At 36.2% G+C, this 18238-nt stretch overlaps 1 protein-coding gene across 2 annotated transcripts in view; it reads left to right on the top strand.

Moving 5' to 3' along the window:
- The window catches only part of DNER (delta/notch like EGF repeat containing), a 253997-nt gene that overhangs the window by 60202 nt on the left and 175557 nt on the right, over positions 1-18238 (top strand). For both annotated transcript variants that reach the window (XM_084212461.1, XM_084212462.1), the window contains exons 4-5: positions 1437-1603; positions 15272-15417. In XM_084212461.1, the coding sequence (XP_084068587.1) occupies positions 1437-1603; positions 15272-15417 (313 nt within the window). The remainder of the gene's footprint in view (positions 1-1436; positions 1604-15271; positions 15418-18238) is intronic.

Raw genomic sequence — 18238 nt, 5'->3', positions numbered from 1 at the left:
TTTCTTGGAATCAAGAAAAAGCCAGCATTTGTGGATTCTAAAGTTGTATTTAAGAGCCTTGATGGAGAAACCCAGTTTTAAACGAGGTTGCAGAGTACTCAGCTTTGATCGTTTTTACATTGTATATATTTAATAGAGGTTTATGCCCGAGTAGATTAGGGCAAGTCAAAATCAATTTTTATTTAATTTACTGTCTTAAAGGCTCAGGTAACTTACCTGATTCAATGGCTATCTGTGAAAGGAGAATAATTTCAGTTTAATAAGTTGACTTTGTTTTGATTGTCATATGAGACCTAAACTGGAAAACCAGTTGCTGTCCTGTTGTAAGAGTGAGACATTCAGCTTTTGGAATAGCAACTGGGTTGTTTGTAAAGAGGGTGCAAATACTGTGAAAAATTTGCTTCTTATGACACCTAGTTGCAAGATTTTTTCAATATCTGTGATTACAAAACTTTGGATTTCTTGTTTTGAAGTCAAATAACAAGTGTCCAGGGATAAACTGCCTTTGTTTTTAGCAGGATTGAAACAATTTTAGTACAGAATATTGTGGAAAAGTGCTTCATCTCTAGGTATTTGAAGGTCTGTTTTCAACAGGAGAGAATTACCAGTTTTTAGCAGTTGGATGCAGTTGTGTTTGTATTTTTGGAGGTTTGTTCAAACTCATTTTCGATTCCTTCATAGGAAATTAATGCAAATACTTGGCACCTTACCAGAAATATGACAGATTTTTATTGTTTCATTATGGAGGTGAGTAGGAAAAACAGTTCCTTGTGAGTACAAAGGCTGGCATAATGTAGCTCCCTAATGGAGACAACAGAGTGGATGCAGCAGTAGACTTTATATCCAATCTGTCAATATTCAGGAAGGCACCATGGGCTCAGTGACCTTGGGAGCATTACATGACTCATTTGATTTACAAGAATAAACTGTCCTGAATCTTCGATCTGGTGTGTCAAACAAATGAGGATTTCTATCAGGATCTGTCTCCTGGTATTGAGTGAACATTGAATGTTCTTCAGTAAACAGCAGGGCTGGATGTGCTTCAGCTGCAGAAAATAATGGCACTGTAGGATGGAGGTAATACTCAAAAAGGCATAATTACAAAGACTGAAAAAGGATCCCTTGTAAGGATATACTTTACTATTATGTGATGTTTATCTAAAACTCTTCTTGGGTATTAAGATGGTGACCTTCAAGTATCAGAAATTGGGACTCTGTATGATTTAATCTACTATTACATAAACTATTGTGCAAATCTTACAACTGAAGCATTTTAAAGTTTTGTGGACATGCTAAAGACATTCAGGGTTTTTCCTAATTCCATGCTTGCTACATTTAAGTTTCCCATCTTTGTTAAGGTTCAGTTCTACAGTGATGTCCTTCCTAAGTACACAGATTTCCCTCAGTGTAAATATTCTCATAATTTCTTTTCTTAGAATAAGGCAAGATGCTACCGCTTCTCTCATCCTGCTATGGAAGGTCACAAGCACTGGATTTAAACAGTGTTCACTTATTGATGGCAGAAGTGTCACTCTTCTCCAGGCACTGGGTGGACTTGTGCTTTCTGAAGAAATGCTTGCATTAGGCAACAACTACTTTATTGGTGAGTAACATGCTGACTTTCTGTCCATTACCTTTACGTGACAGCTGATGGTTTACTCAGCATTTAGGGGAACAGAGGACTAATTCCTTTAAGTGCTGAAAGATCCTGATGAGATACTGGGACCATGTTTCAGACATTGGTTCATTCGAACCAGACAAGAGCTGCTCTAAATTCTTACACAGTTGGCACCATTCACTTTAAAATCTACACAGTCATTTTTGTCTGATACCTTGAGATGATGCAAGTTGTTTTATGTTTTAATTTAATATGCTTTTGGCAAATGCTGCAGTATATAACTGAATGCTTGTGGTGTTTCTTTGTCAGGGATTGTGTCATGAGCTGCTTTGTGAAGAAGCTTAAGCCTGTAGACAGGAATTTGAAAAAAAATACATTACCAGATCAGATTTCCTATTATATTTTAACAGTGTTTAATTGCACTGCTTTTTTATCTTCTGGTGTTGTCTCTGTGAATATGGAGCCTTAGAAATATACTATTTGTTTCACTCAGCAATTAAATGTTAAGCATCTTTGTGGAAGGAGTATAATGAAAATAGCCTGATACATTATTTTTAAGGGTATGGGAAATAACACAGATTTAAAGCTATATTTTTGCATAGACACAATAGACTTAATTAAATTGAGATTTCTGGGCAGATGTTTTATTATACCAATGACATGAAACCAAAATCATTGTAATAAAAGCACTTATTGTTATCTGCTTGAAATGCTGTATATTTTAAAAGGAACTATAAGCTGCTACAATTGTTATTTGAAAACTTACCATGCTAATAAATGTAAAATTAAAAACATTCTGATGTAGAACATGGGGAAAAATTCCAAGTGCTTAGCCAATGCAGAAAATCCCCAAATACAGAAGTAGTACCTTGTTCTCTCCTTTTTCAGCTATCACTTTCCAAAGATACTGCTTAAAGGTTATTAGTAGAATAATTTAATTCTTATCATCAGTGGTTTCCATTAGTGATGTTTATTTCCTTCAAATAATTTTCCACTTTCTTTTAGTATTATTATTACTTCTAAGATACTTAGTTTTAGGCTTTTTTTTTTTTCCCTTTTAATCTTGTTTTGCATTTAAGTTATCAGAGTTAAAGCCTTCCTCTCATGTCTCTGGAATAAGTTTTTGAATTTGCTTTTTGGTAGTCAATGTATGATAAAAGTATCCTGAAGACAGGATAATTGGTAGCTTTTATGCAGTGGTGAAAATGCCTAAAGGCACAGCTTGGTCTAAGCTCCTAAGCAGAGGGCCCAAGTTGCTCTGTGAAGGCTCCACTCGACTGTACAAGCCATACAGCATAGGTTATTGATTTAGATAACTAAAATATGTATTGTGTTACTCTTTCATAGCTTGTTTTGTCCTCTCGTCTCTATAGCTGAATTTCTGTCACTGGGATTCTTTGAATTTTTTATTGTGCTGGGTGACATGAGGTGAAAATGTACCTTTTCCTAGATGAATATAACACGAGGTTGAATTCACAAAAATGGCTTATTTCATGCAGTACAAGTATTCTGAGACCTCTTGCTTTACTTCCATGTGGTTTTCAATACTTTCTTTGGTTTTTCATTTCCTGATAGCGAAATTCTTTGTAAAATTTTCCAGCTGCTGAAACTAAGGCATTTTTTAGTTTAAGAAAGAGCCTCTGAATTTCCTTCTCAGTTGTATGGAAATATTCTGCTTACTTCCCATCATCAGTTTTTGTCCAATGAAATGTAGGTCTTGGGTGTAAAACTTAAAAAGTAACTCAGTTATTTGATGTGAAAATGAATTTTATCTTCACTCAACTGAAATCCATAATTCTGCCAAGGCTTATAGAAAAATAATTTGATCTTTACTTCAGACTTGATCCAGATGTGTGGAAGAGGTCTGTCAATTTGACATGCCTTGCAAGTTTTTAAATCATTTAGCTTTCAATAAGTCACTTAAATAAAGTTTCTCTTATAGACAAATTTCCATATTTCTTGATAGACATGAAAAACTTATTCTAAGGTACAAGAAGTTTAAGTGGGTGATTTTTATATTAAAAAACCAATAACGTTGCCAGTGCTTTTATTGATGTTATTTAAGCTAGAATGATATGAGGAGGCCACAAGATGCTGTAGGTTTCTGTAAACAGTCAGACAGTGAGGCTGTGGACCATATCAGTTGATACAGTTACTTTGTATCATTTCCTCCTCCTTCCCCAACTCTTTTTTGGTTTATTCAAATGTAATTTTAAAGGTTTATTCTCTTAATTGGTGAATTTTGTACAAGGGCACTTTTTTAATCTTGTAAAAAATTTCTGATTAGAATTGTAACAGAAAAATGAGGAAGATATGAGTGGGTTTTTTTTGGTTTGACTTTTGTGTGTTTGTCTCTTTTTGATCTACTTCCTTTTTGAGTCATTTCTCACTGTGTTCCTTCCAAGTTTTGTTACTCAGCAAGGTACTTCAATTTCCTCTTGCAATTCTTTCTAAATAAGTTATTTATATCAAAGATAAAACATTTAGGGAAATATTATTTGTTTTGTGTTACCTTGTGGTGACACAAGTTTAAAGTTGTTTATACAAGATTGAAAAGACTCAGAAGTCAGCAGTAATGTGCTGATTTGCTGATCATGTGGTTCAGGGCACAGTGTCTAGAGGTTGGGAAGAATGCTGGTTTTGAGATCTAAAAATAGACCCTGTCAGCACAGAGCTGTTCACCCCAGAGACAGTACCTGCACTGTGTGAGAATGAAGGGGAGAGCACAGCACAACTCACCCAAAAAGAGCACTCTGTGTTCTCTAGTGGGATTTATAAAATGCAGGACAGAGTGATGGTGCTGTGATTATGCAGCAGGATTATGTGGGTTAATTACAGCATTGACCTGGCTGTGGCCAGCAGAAGACTGGCTTGGACATTCTGTAACACATTCCTTCCATGTTTTGCTCAGAAGATTTTTAGAGTTTCTCTGTAAGGTTTGCTACTACACATGTAGTAGTTTGTTTAAATAATTAGTAGTTTGTCTAAAATAATTTGTTTTATTAGAGAGTGTACTTATTAGGCAGTATGGGTCAGGCTTTGAAGTGAGCAAGTGAGTTGTGTGGATTAGGAGTAGGATGAAGCACATGGCCCCTGCCAAGGTGCTGGTGGCTTTCAATGGCAGGTGACTCTAGACAGAGGTGGCCAAGAGGTGGTTGGTCTGTAGGACAGGCCAGGTGAGCTGTTCCTCTCTGCTCATGGTTTGCAGCAGCAATGTTTCTTTTGAAACCGAGATTTTAAAAAAGGGTGTTTAATCAAGAGACTTTCTGAACAGGAAATGTTTTTAGTATCTGTTTTGTAGAGTGCTATGGGTGGGCATCAAGATTGGCCAAAGAGGTAGTGAAAAAGAGAAGCAGGAGGGTTTTAACAGTGTCTTAAGAGATGGAAATTAAGGGTTCAACATTAAAAACATTATTGAAGTAAAAGGCAGGCTTTCCATTAGTTAGGCTTATAGATTTGTACACTTTGTCCCAATGTTCTTTGAAGTTAATGAGTGATTCCTGCATAAACTATTTATGATATTTATAAAATGTCTCATCAGTATTTGTTTTATTTCTGAATCTTCATATATTCATGCTAGCAGTAATGGTACTAGAATATTTGAAAATGAGTTAACTGCAAAACTTTACATTGTTAGAGTCATACACCTATTCTTCATTGCAATAAATCTTGAAAAATTGAAATCAGATGAAATACATTTTACAAGTCTGAAAAAGTGAGATAAGGGGTCCCTGATGCACCATCAGTTGGTGGAGGAGTCTTTCAGAAGTTCTCATGAATGATAATAGGTTGCAGCTAAGGATCTCTGGGGTGAGTTGAAATTGTTGCTTGTTATATGTTTTGGGGGAAATCTAATTTAGCCAGCACTGTGCAGTCCTCTCTTTCAGGGAATAATACACTGGATTTTTGAACATGTATACATTATTCTATGCTAGATTGTTGCAAATGCAGAAGACTTACTGAATTGATTAAGTAATAGCTGTATTGAGAAAAATTATGCATTAACATTTTTCTTTAAAAAATTAAAAGGGCTTTGAAGGACATTCTCAGCTTGTATGGCATCTCCCACAAAAATCCTTCATGATTTGTTGCATGCATCTGTTTTATCCAAGCATGTTATCATGCTGTGACTGAGAACTGGAACATAGGTTGCTGTCAAATATACTGAAAACAACCAAATTCAATGCAGAATAAAAGCATTAAAATATTTTTTTTTAATGCTCACATTTTAGAAGTTTTACAGTGATTGTACACCATCTGCTCCTGCACGAGTCAGTTAATTTACCCTGGTGCTAAATTAATATACCTGTTTACTAAGGCAACAGTTCTGTGCTTCAGGTGTATCCAAAGGTACACCTGTGGCTGGCAGACTTGCAGTCAGGCAGGTCTAATTTCACACAATTTCCATTCTGCTTGGAAAACTGGTATAAATACACCTGTGTGGCTGTACAGATAGCAGAGCATATTTAACAGTCCAGTTAACAGCTAGGACACAAAACAACCATAGCTTCTTCTTAATGAATTCAGTAATAATTCATTGAATCACAGAGTATGCTGAGTTGGAAGGGACTCGTCAGGATCATCCAACTCCTGGTCCTGCACAAGGGACCCAAAGAATCCCACCCTGTGCCTGAGAGCATTGTCCAAACACTTGAACTCTGTCAGCCTTGGTGCTGTGACCACTGCCCTGGGGAGCCTGTTCTGTGCCCAAACACCCTCTGGATGATAAATCTTTTCCTAATATCTGACCTAATGACAGCTTCATACCATTTTCCTTTTCATACCAATACAAAACTGCATATTATATGATTGCTGTATGATTATTAGTTAGTTTTAAGAAGTGTTTATTTGGAAATTTTGGGCATAATGAAGAAGGTGGAGCTGGCACTGCTGACTCTGTGTGCATGCAAACCTATTTCCTTTCTTTCTCCTAACAACATTAAAAATGAAATTATATTTTCAGGTCTTTATCATGGCTGTTAGGATGTTATTTCTGTTGAAAAAAGCTCTTACCAGCTTTCATGATAAAATGTTGGAAAAATTGATGATCTGCCTCAGTGTGCCCAGAGCTGAACCTCCTTCAGAAAAATAGTAAAACAAACAGTTGGGCATTAGTATTTTGTTTCCATTTCCCCATAGGTAATATGATAGAAAGTTTGTATATAATTGTAAAAAAAAATACTTGTAAGTAGCTTGAACTTACTTGCTTTTAGACTTTGTGCTTTATTTAGCACTTCCACGGTGCTGCTTAAGCAGCTGCTTAAAAAGCAGCTTTCATGAGATATTGCTGCATTAGCTTTTTGGCTTATTGTCTGCTTATAAAATCAAAGGAAGACATTTATAAGGAAAACTGCTATTTCTCAGATAAGCCCTTGCAGATAATAAGGTACAAAGTTTAACATTTATTATGAATTAATATTTTTATCTGAACAGAAAATAAGTCCTCCAGCATAACCTTAAAATTATAATGCATATTTTCATCACAGCAAACAGACTGATGTAGACTTGTCAGTTGACATTGCTTGGCATGTCATCTGGTTTTCTCCAAGATGCCCAGCCTTTTAGATCAATACAATATAATTAGCTACTTTAAACTATAATTATCAAGTATTAAAAAAATTTCCTTAAATAAAATTGGTAGCTGTACAAACTCACTTGAAAATAGGTGCTCTAGCATCTTTGTGGTGAGATGAAGAGTACTGATGCCATTCAAATGCCAACACCTCTAAGGCAGCTTGCTTGAATTCCACAAAACTTTTTGATGTTTGGCTTAAAAAGGAAAATTAATTCTTGCCTTCTGAAGCACAAAATATCTGCTGCTTTTTAATAAGTGTGGGAGCCATATGGTTCTATGTCAGGAAGGATAATATTTTCCAATCCAAAATGCTGTCCTGCCTTTCAGATGCAAGAAAGTGTTTTCTTTTCTGACTCTGCCCTGAGCAGTTATTTACTCTTCTGTTGTTCTTTGATTATTCAACGAGTTTCCCTGCAAGACCTTATTGTGCATTAACCAATACTTATGCAGCTATATTGAACAAGCAAAATGAAGCAGTATAAAGAATACTATGTGAAATAAAAATAATGCAGAGAGATATTTTGAAACAAGTTGGCCTTTTCTAACTCTTCTTGTCTGGAAATAGGATTTCAGATTAGGAGGCAAATTGTAGCTGGGGTTTTGAGATCTGGTTTTTGTTGTTACAGGCCTCTAAAACATAGACACATTTCTGCCTAAAGAAAGCAGTTTACTGCATCTTGAAATTGTTTTCACTTAAGCAAAAAATTAAATAGGACAATTTTATTTCATAATAGGAGATGTGTGAATTGAATTCACTGAAAGCCACATAATCAAGTTACTCTAGCTTTAACAAGTTGCCATGTCTCAGCTGAGCATCTGTGTGAGCTCCCAGTCCATGGCATATTGCAGTCATTTGGCTTAACCCTCTTTCACTCTGGACCTAATTAAATCTCCGTGCCCTGCACATGCGGTGGGGACGTGCAGAACCCCTGTCCGTGTGCGTGACTGTTCTGCTCCTTTTGTGCAAGGCAGCCTCGCTGGGGGGAGTTGCTGACAACTGTTCAAGTGAGTGGGGTTCTCAATTTTAAGTGTGTAATTTGCCTGGAAGGGCCCTATTGTCTGCAGATTTGAGCATTGTGCTCAACAGAACATTTCCCTGGGGTTCTGGGCACAAGAGCTACCCTTGCAGAAAATGGCCTTTTGGTAAGCAATAGCAGCAGCAGCAAAGTGTGAACTGCAAGAAAAGCGTAGTGAAGTGTTAATTTCAATGATTTATTTTAAAAGATGGCCTTTCAGCATTCAGCTGAAATCCAAACCATTCTGAAGAATACTATTGGCCTATATAAGAAAGGGTATCTTTATATGTATGATAAAATAAATATCCTGTCCTCTGTGATCAAGTTGCATGTACCTCATCTCACATATAAATAGATGTAAACATCAGATTAGTTACTATTTTCATACATTGTATTATGTTTTACACTAGCATTTAAATAAGTTTAGAGTCATCTTTATTAAATTAGTAAATTATTCAAAATTCATTTCTATTAACTACTATTTCTAGCATGTAACAATGTGAAATTATTTTTCTAGTCTGTCTTTGGAGGTTCATCTACTTAAATTTGTAATGTTTGGTGAAATACCTTTTGTTTGTTTCTCTAATTTTAAGATTCCTCTTTCTTCAAATATGACTTCTGTGACCAAAAATGCTTGTAAAATGTCATGAGATCTTCAGCTGGTAGTGTAACATGCTGTAATGTATATTTAAAAGTAGGGTAGCCACTAATAGAGCCTCTCAGTTGAAGCAGTCACTATGGATATATCCTAGCCAACCTTGCCATCCCATCTTCTGCAGCTCCCCTTAGAGCGGTCCCAGCTGCACCACTTGTATTCCACCACACTTAACTAAGTTTGCCAGGTGTGGAATCAGAGGTTCTAGTGGTCTACATTTGGGCCCAAAATAGTTCTGTGCTAGCTTGGCAACTTGGCTGAAATGCTGACAAATACATTGGGAAATTGTGATGCAGGAAATCTTTCAGAAGAATAGTCTTGTCACCTTGGGAAATTGTGATGCAGGAAATCTTTCAGAAGAATAGTCTTGTCACCCTTGCTGGGCCTTCACCATTACTGTGTACCGTCAGCAGAGTCCTTGAAGCTGTGGGAGAAGGTCACAATATCAAGGTCACAATAAGGTACTGCCACAGCTCCTTAAAAGGCTGAATGCAAGTGGCTTTGTAAGAGTAAGTGCACTCCTGCTAGCTGACTTTCATAATTGTCATGGGGTTTGATCCAGTCAAGTTATTAAGTTGGATAATTGTTTAAGTAACAGTGATATTCAGAAATTGACATTTGTTATAGAGGAAATGTAGTGGAACATGGGACTTTCCTATGCTAAGTGAATTCAACTGTTTTGCTCAGTTCATAAATATATTTTTTACTACCAGTCCTGCAAAACTGAGCTCCAGCTTGAAAGGCAAGCTGTGTGCTGTTTCTTCCCAAAGTTTTGGTAGTAATTTTCTGACACCCAAATTTTGCTTTCTCTTACACCAGCGTAACACTATCATTGTCAATCTGCCTCTGGTAGAACTGTAGGATTGTTACTGAGGATGTAGCGTGAGCAGCAGCACTTTTACCTTTTAGTGCTAATGCCTGAGAAGAGAGTGTTTGATTATAGGAGCCCAGGCTGTTTTCATTGTTGGTAGTAAAGGAAGAAAGCATATCCATCTAAAACTGATTGTGGCTATGAATGCAATTTGGAAAAGACAGTGAATGTGATGAGAAGGTTTTCAGTCACCTCCCAGGAAAAATTCTTTAAATTGCTGTTTTACATGAGCTTGTGAAAAATAAAATATTTGAAACAGTTCTTGATCTGATTCTCATTAGAATCTATAGATACTTTCAAAAGCAGTATCTGACCAAGGCTTCTGTGAATAAAGCACAGTAAGCATGCTGATCTATATAGAATTTGGGAGAGTTGTGCCACCTATAAATAGTGCTATTTGTGGACAAAATAGCAATTTTGCTATTGCAGCTGTATTTTTGTATCCCCAGATGCTATGTTGCCTAGCAGCATCATTAGAGAGTGATCTCAGATGTTCTGTGTGGTGCTGATGGCACTGATGTACTGCATCAAAGATTGCAAATGGCATTGATTACCTGTTCCTCACTTCTCATTTTCTTATGTATGATAATCATCCTGAGGCAAACTAGGAAAGGATTCCTGACCTATTTTTCCTATTCTGTAGAACAGTATTGGTGTCAGGGTCCTTAGGGGATTGATAGGCCTTAATGACCATGAGTATCAGTGTCGTGGGGGGGAGGTAAATGTTTGTCCATTTGTAAATCAAGAGCAGGCCTCTACTACTTTAGCATGTAAAGGTAAGTTTTCAGAATTGAGTGCATCATGAGAACATCTTGTCATGCTTTTTCATTTGTTAGATCTCTAAAATGAGTTGGACATGGGTTGTGTGAACAAGAGAAGGATTGAGCTTGCTTAGATTTGATAGGGGGAAAACTATTTGAGATTGTGATGCACAGTGCTATAACAGAGGGAAATTGGTTCATATAGTTAAAGTAAATTTCCAGCTTCATGCTTAGATCCAAAAAGGCACTGAAGCATGGTGGTGATTAGTCAGACCTCTGTTTTCATAGTAATTTTGATGGTATTGAATGTTAACTATATCACATAGTAATTTTGATGGTATTGAATGTTAACTATATCATGTGACATGGACATGAAATAGTCTTTGGATAAAATTTGGATCAAACATTTTAGGAGGTAGAACTAGAATTCATTCCTTTTTTTTCCTTTTCCTTTTTTTTTTTTTTTTCTGGTGGGTACGGTAATAAAAATATAGTTCTCTTTCTTTCCTAGCTTCCTTTTTTTAAAGTATTCTTATATCTGCAAAGTTCAATGGCCATTAAAAAAAGAGGCTGAGCATACTGACCACTCTTGTTTAGCTTGGTGGATAACATTTTCTTTTGTGGTGGGAGAGATGTGTTCAAACAGAAAATTCCTCTGGACTCTTTTACACTTTTGGTTATTTCTATGACTTTCCATCATCTCTGGATGAACTATCAGATATACCTATGCAGCTTCTATCCTGCGCCAGTAAGGTTTATAAAGGATGCTCATTATGCTCTGATAACAGCAGTGTTTTTTCTAGAAGCTGAAATCTGATCTGGAAGACAGCTTCACTGTCTTACTGCATGAGAAGAACTGAAGATATGGTGCAGGCACGCCAAGTACTGCTGCTTTGATCCTGAAGGACTGATATGATCTGTTTTTCTTCCATTTAACTATATCTCAGTTTCCCATTTTCCAAATAATGAATAGCTGACTATACTGTACATGGGGAACGGGATGGAGATGCTACATCGCCTTATTCTGGGGCCCTTTTTAGTTTTCCTACCATCTTGACTTACCAATGCCCTTGGTGCAAGGGCTGCTTGCTGTGCAGGGGAGCTGTAGGCACTTAGTGTCTTCGAGAACTTCACTGCTTTGCAAAATGTTGAAGTTGGCTACTGACCCCAAAAGCTTTTGGTGTGGGAAAGTGTTGAGAGAGAAAAAGGGAACAGATGGAAACTGATAGACATCCCACTGCTGTCTCATTTCCTTGGGAAACCAGGCTAAAAATAAGTTGAAAACTTGAGGACTGATACTTTGTTGTGAGTGCCCAATCCTGCCTTGGCAGTCATTCTCACTCATCCAAGAAACCTTTAGGTGAACTCAAAGATCTACTCTTCTGTGAACTGGAACTAAAAGGATAATCTACTGTTTCAACCAAAGGTGGATGTCTTTGGAATGTATGTATTCACTGTGTAGAATACAGAGAGATACATTTGAGCCAAATGCAAAAGGCGTTGGTGTGTGTCAGAGCATGTGGGGTGCACAGCAGGAGTTAGTGAATGATTTCTAGTGAAGTGTTTTGCCTTTTGCTAACATTATATGCAGTATGATAACCTTATTGGTGGTCTGTTAGCTTTAGTCTTCCCTATTTTGACTGTCCACTGTGGAACAGCTTGCTGAGCTCAGACTTGCTTAGATTTTGATAGGTTGTGCTTGGAAAGAAGGTATTGCTAAGAAATGCGGCTTGTGGGGGAAGCAAATCAGTTTGTCTAGTCTAGGAAGCATACACTCAATGTTTCAGTACTGGTAATCTGAATGGCATGATATGATCTTCTGAAAGTATCTGGACATACTGATGACACCTGTTATCTTTTAGTTTGACTTTATTCCTTTTTTTTCCATTCTTAACTTTCTTGATGCAAGTGAAACAGGAGCACCCATACCTCGTGCTCCTAGATATATGTGTGTGGAACTGCCAGGGAGGAAGGAGCTGTAGTGTATTTTACCATGCTTTCTGCCAAGGAAATTGTGCAGGCATTTCCCAGACTTTCAAATGTGTGTGCAAAAAGCTTGAAAATGCCTCCTCTGCAATCTATAACTGCTCACATCACATTATGATTTATTAGGCTTGAGAATTGTTTCTGTAATATTACTGTAAATAACTCAACCCTGAATTCTGCAACTAAAAATGCTTTGATGCCATTATATTTTAAATGGCTTTAGAAAACCAGCAAGGTTGAACTGAACAAAATTACCTTTTGGTATAAACTGCTGTAATATTTTTCTCCAGACCTGAGATAAAAGGAGCTGTAAATATGGTTCTGAAATTATTCTCCCATCTAGAAGTTAAAAATAGAAGTTAAAACTCACTGTAGTTCAGTTGCTGTTATGGGAATTGGGGAAAGAATTAATTGAAGTGCTATGACCTGAGTTAAGCAGGGTGTTATATTTAGATGGTCAGACAAGCTTCTTTTAGCCTTAAAACCTAGAGTTCTCAGAACATTATATGCAACTTCTATAAAGTGAAAATAAATACCCATGTTTGTATGTTTCTAGTATTTGAAAATTAGGTGAGATAATTAGAATTTGCAGGAGAATATGTGGCATTCGTGAGAGAATAATGATTTTTTTCAGTGGTTTGCCTAAGGGCTTTTGATACCAAAATAGTAACAAGATTCAAAGTACAAAGAAGGTTGATTTAATATTTCTTTAGGGAACTGTCCTGAAGAATATGTAACAATCTGCTTCAGACAAGGAAATGTGAACCCAAAGACATTTTCTAAATACCACATTCTTCCAAGCATTCACATATAATTGCAGGACTGCCAGTGACAATCGCATTCAATTGTTAAAGAAAAATTCTGGCTGCATCTTTGAACAGATGGGTAAAAATGGGGTATGTATTGAGGCCAGAATAAATTGGCTTGCTTTGAAGAGGTCATCAGATTACAATAATCTTCACTAGCCAAAACAGACCATTAGGCATTTGGAACTATACCCAATACATGTGGTTTTGTTTTTTGTTTTTTTTTTTAATCTGATCCTTTAGAACATTTAGCTAACTTGCAGAGGCTGTAATCAAGCCAGTGGTGTCTATGTAGGACATAAGATTTTCCTGTTTGAAGGCAGGATTTAGGGATCATAGACAACTAACAGTTTAAGGATTGCAGCATTTTAAAAAGTGAAATCTAAAAATCAAGAACAAAGGATTCAAGTCTTCCACATGATTTTGCGTGGAATTTGTAGAATTAGTCATGCTTGACACTTGCATATGCAAAATGTAAGTAATGCTTAGCAGCTGTTCTGAAAGAGAATTCACTTGAAGTTCTGTTTCATTAAACTTTTGTCTGTTCCTGTTCATTAAAAATATTTTGGTTTTTTTTTTCCTCATGACTAAATGTTGTGCTATCTCCAGTCTATAATGCAAGAAGCTGAATTGCATCTTTGAAGCTCCTTAGAGGTTTAGGCTGTAAATGGATTTTGCAATTTAAAGTGGAAAATCTAAGAAAAAACATTCAATATCATACATTGCATCTATTTAATGTTGTTCTTTTAAAAATTAAGGATATTTTAAAAAAACTCAATTTTTGCTTAAATTCTCTCTATATTTTCTAAAGAAAAGGAGAATCATAGAATGGCTTTGTGCCTGCAACATTCCATTCTGGTCCTACAGTCTTAGACCCTTTGGAGTCTGCCTACATGGAAGACAGTGAAATCAAGGTTTGACAGTCTATGGAAGGATCTTTGGTGGTTTTTATGCCTAAATTCTACATACACTATATAGACTATACCAAACCCACTTTTTTGTGACAGTGCACATTTATTCTCCCCAAGCAAAACAATTTATTGGTGCTGCACATGGAAGGGCTGTGGTGCAGGAGTCTAATCAGCGTGGTGGAATGAGGCAGTTCTCAAGCACAAGTACAGGAGCAGGGGCTGTGTATTTTGACATGAACTCTGACTTTATCCCATATATCATGGACTCTGTGTGTGCCCCATTTTAGCTTTCCTGTCTGTCTTTTATTTTTCAGATAAACCTGTTAGGAATATGTGTGATAGTGAAGCTGTTATTCTCCAGTGTGTTTTAATAGCTACCAACCACAATTTTTTTTCCTTCTGTGCAATTACAGGTGCTAGCCAGAGATTCATGAATCTTCCTGTTCCTTGTCCAGTGTTCCTATTTCCCTGTTTAGTTCATCTTTACCTGCCATATCAGCTTATAGAGACATCAGATCAGACATTCAACAACACTTGTATTGCAAATACACAAAGAAATGCTGTCAAGTGGTATTAGTATATTCTTGCAAACTTCATAGAAAACAAAACAAAAGAGATTCTCCATCTTTTAACAATGTAAGGAATCTGTCTGCTTTTTAGCTCTGAAAGTAACTTTTATGAATTCATTTAAACGTATTTCTCCACAAAATTTTATTTTCATGTTCCTTGTCATCAAGAAATTAAAGAAATATATATTTTAAATTTTCAAAAAGTAGCAGGCAAAAGCATTTAGTTTTGAAACATAAAAAATGTAGGTTTGAGCTCTGGAAGCAGATATGTTTCACCATCCTGTCTTCCTTTTTTTAATCAATATAATGAGGTTTGTCTCCAAACTGTATTTTAATTTTTATTTACATGCCTTGCATTCAGAGAGGTGTGTATTAAATATGAACAATTTTGTTCTTAGTTGACAGTTTATTTCAAATCAGTTTTGTTTGTCTAGCTGCAGAGCATTAACAGTATCAGCCTATGTTGTCATATAACAAGAATATTTTCTTTTGTTCTTTAAAAGGTTTTTTGAATGATTCAGTTACCAAGTGCATTGTGGCTCTGCGCTTGACTGTGGTGGTGAAAGTGAGTACCTGCATGCCTGTGGGGAGCCATTCAGACAACTTCCCATGCTCAGGGAAAGGGAAATGCATCACCAAGCCACATGAGGTAAGGTCAACTCACCAAGACATTCCTGTAATGGGGCAATTCCATGATAATTGAAACACAGGCTAAATTGTCCTTGGTGTTAATACCTCGCAGCAGCTGTGTAACAGACATTGACATCTCACAGGTGTTACTAAATAACAACAATATGTATCTGCTACACCTGAAAATCAAGCACTTGAAGTGAGAAGATTCATACCCTACCCTGGCTATAAAAACAATGGTTCAAATCAGGTGTAAGGGAATTTGTACTGCATCTTAGAGTCACTGTAGAAGGAAGTTCCCCGAAAGGAGGACCACAGTGTGGGCACTTGGGATCTCCAATCTCCAGACCAATGTGCTCAGATTTGTTAAGTTCTCAACCTTGTCATAGGTTTTAGGTCAGCTTTAATCCAGTGCTTCTCTCTCCACCTCTTAATAACTGCTTACTCAGAGTAGACTGACCGGTGCAATATAATTACCTGACCATAATTATGGGAAGAAGCAGAATGGAGTAATTTGATAGTGGTTGCAAGGTTTCCTTTACAGCTTTGTCCTTTATATAATGCTGTGCTGAGGGATTGCAATGGCAATTCCACTGGACACTGGGGATTTTGTGTGATCTAGCGACGTAAGAAAATAAGAACCAAATCTGTCAAATTTACAGTCTATTCTGCTTTTATAAAACAGACTGGGCTTTTGTGATTTACATACTGTATACTCTGTTACCTTCTATACATGTTATTTTTTATTTCATGGATTAAACGTCATTTACAGCACAAATATGCACAGTTAATCTTTGGTTTTATTATTCATTTGGGAGATAAAAGCAGTAGTAACTGTTGAGTAAATATTAACAGCTGTGAGCCTGCTGTGAGCACAAAAATTTTGGCATATTGAGTGAATTCACTTGTAGTTCATCTGCTACCATTTTCTGATTTAAATTCTCAATAAGCATGTTTGATAGAAAATGGTGTTTTGAATTGTAACAACAATAATTAAATTGCCACAGTAATCTATACATACATGGCAGTACTAACATCTGGAATAATTATCTGTTTTATTTCTCAGAAATGAATTTGTAAAATGCTTGAGGTAATGTGTGAACATAATTATTTCAAGATGAATTTAGAAATAAATGCTGCTTTACGATACCAGCTGGCTGGTATCCAAATAAATTATTCATTCAGATACAGTGTTGTATTTCATAGTCCAGTTTAGTTTTTGTGCTTAACTGTATTAATCATTTTTATTTTATAAAGTCAGTATTTTGAATTTGACTTGCATAAATAATATGTTCAAGTTTACTATGTATGTCAGAATATTTTTTTCCATTTTATGTCAATTTAAGTGTTATGTCTTTTGATAGATTGCCTCATTTAATATATTTTTGTGTTGTTTGTCCAATTTTATGACTCTAATTTCTTTCTCTTGTTGCATGTGATGTCACAAAATAAGAATAAATTGTTTCCTATATCTATGCAGAAGAATTAATGCATTTCTGTATTAAGGGAAAAGCATACATGGCCTCTAATAATTATCCATGTGTTATTAATCTTTTAAGATGTGGAAAATAAAGTAAATTTTTCTTTTAAAAAGACAGATTGGCTTCACAGCAAGAAAGAGAAGCAATTATTGAACTCAAAACAAAGATAAACTGGTATCTGTAGGTTCCTACCTGTAATGTTGACATTGGAGGCTTTCTATGTAAAAACCAGAATAGTGAGTGATGAGAGAGCCCTGCCTTGTGCACATGCAGGCTGCTGCTTTCCCTGGCAAGTGAATAGAAAAAATTAGGATTGTTCCTATCTTATCACTATTCTTTCTCTGAACCTAATAACCAGAAAATTTATTAAGGCAGTATTTTTGGTATAAGATGCACTAGGCTGTAGTTGACTGTGGCTGAAGCTGTGGGGCACACAAACCATGTCAAAATTCACTTCTGAAGAGTATCTAGTGATTAATGGCAGTCAGAGATCAAGAATTAGCTGGATTCTCATTATTTCTAAATATAAAAAATTTATTAAAATGATGTAAATATATAAATATCTTTAATGGTCATATAAATATATCTTCAAATAAAATTTTAACTTCAGAAATGCAATTGCTTCTATTTTTGCTGTCATTAACTGCTCCTGAGTTTTCTAGAACCTGAATAAATGAGGAATGCTCCCAGTGATCCTCTCAAATGCCATCAAACCTGTGCCAGGTGCCTGCTGGGCTGGGGTAGTTTGCTAGAACATCAAATACAGTGACCAAAAGGAAGTTAATTTATATCCAGCCTCCGACTCCAGGGGGAATTTAAATGCCATGTTGTCTTTTGGCTGTCCTGCGCTTCTAAGTCCATAAGCTTTTCTTGGTCTTTAGCCTATATTGGTGCATCAGAGAACTTCAGATAGGACCCTGATTCATGCCCAGTATAAGATAAAAATAGAAGGGCATATTTCATTAGGTAGAATGTTTTTGCCATTGTTTAACTGAAATTATGTGAGATGTGCTCTAAAATGTCTTGATGATTTCCCTAATGATGGAGCAAGCGGCTGCCAAAATTGCATGCTTGACATGACAACCATTGTCTGTTTCCCACAAGGCGCTTCTTTTTGCAGAACATAAACTTTAATTTTCTTTAAATTTAAAATGCACCCTTTGTGATTTGCTGTTTGTTTTTATCCATAATTCATTCTGGTTTTGCACAATCTAGTCTTGCAGGATGCAAGGCAACTTCTTAGAAGAATGCATAAAAGGCCCTATGCCATGAGCAAGCTCAGAGCTCTGCTGGCTGTAGTCATTGCTTCCAGTGCCAAGAAGATTAATGCTTGTCTTTGAGCTTTTATGTACTTCATAG

The sequence above is a fragment of the Fringilla coelebs genome (genome assembly GCF_963513975.1).
Source record: "Fringilla coelebs genome assembly, chromosome: 10".
Classification (NCBI taxonomy): domain Eukaryota; kingdom Metazoa; phylum Chordata; class Aves; order Passeriformes; family Fringillidae; genus Fringilla; species Fringilla coelebs.
The sequence above is the reverse complement of the archived record's forward strand: the minus strand, read 5'-3'. Positions and strand labels throughout refer to the sequence as shown.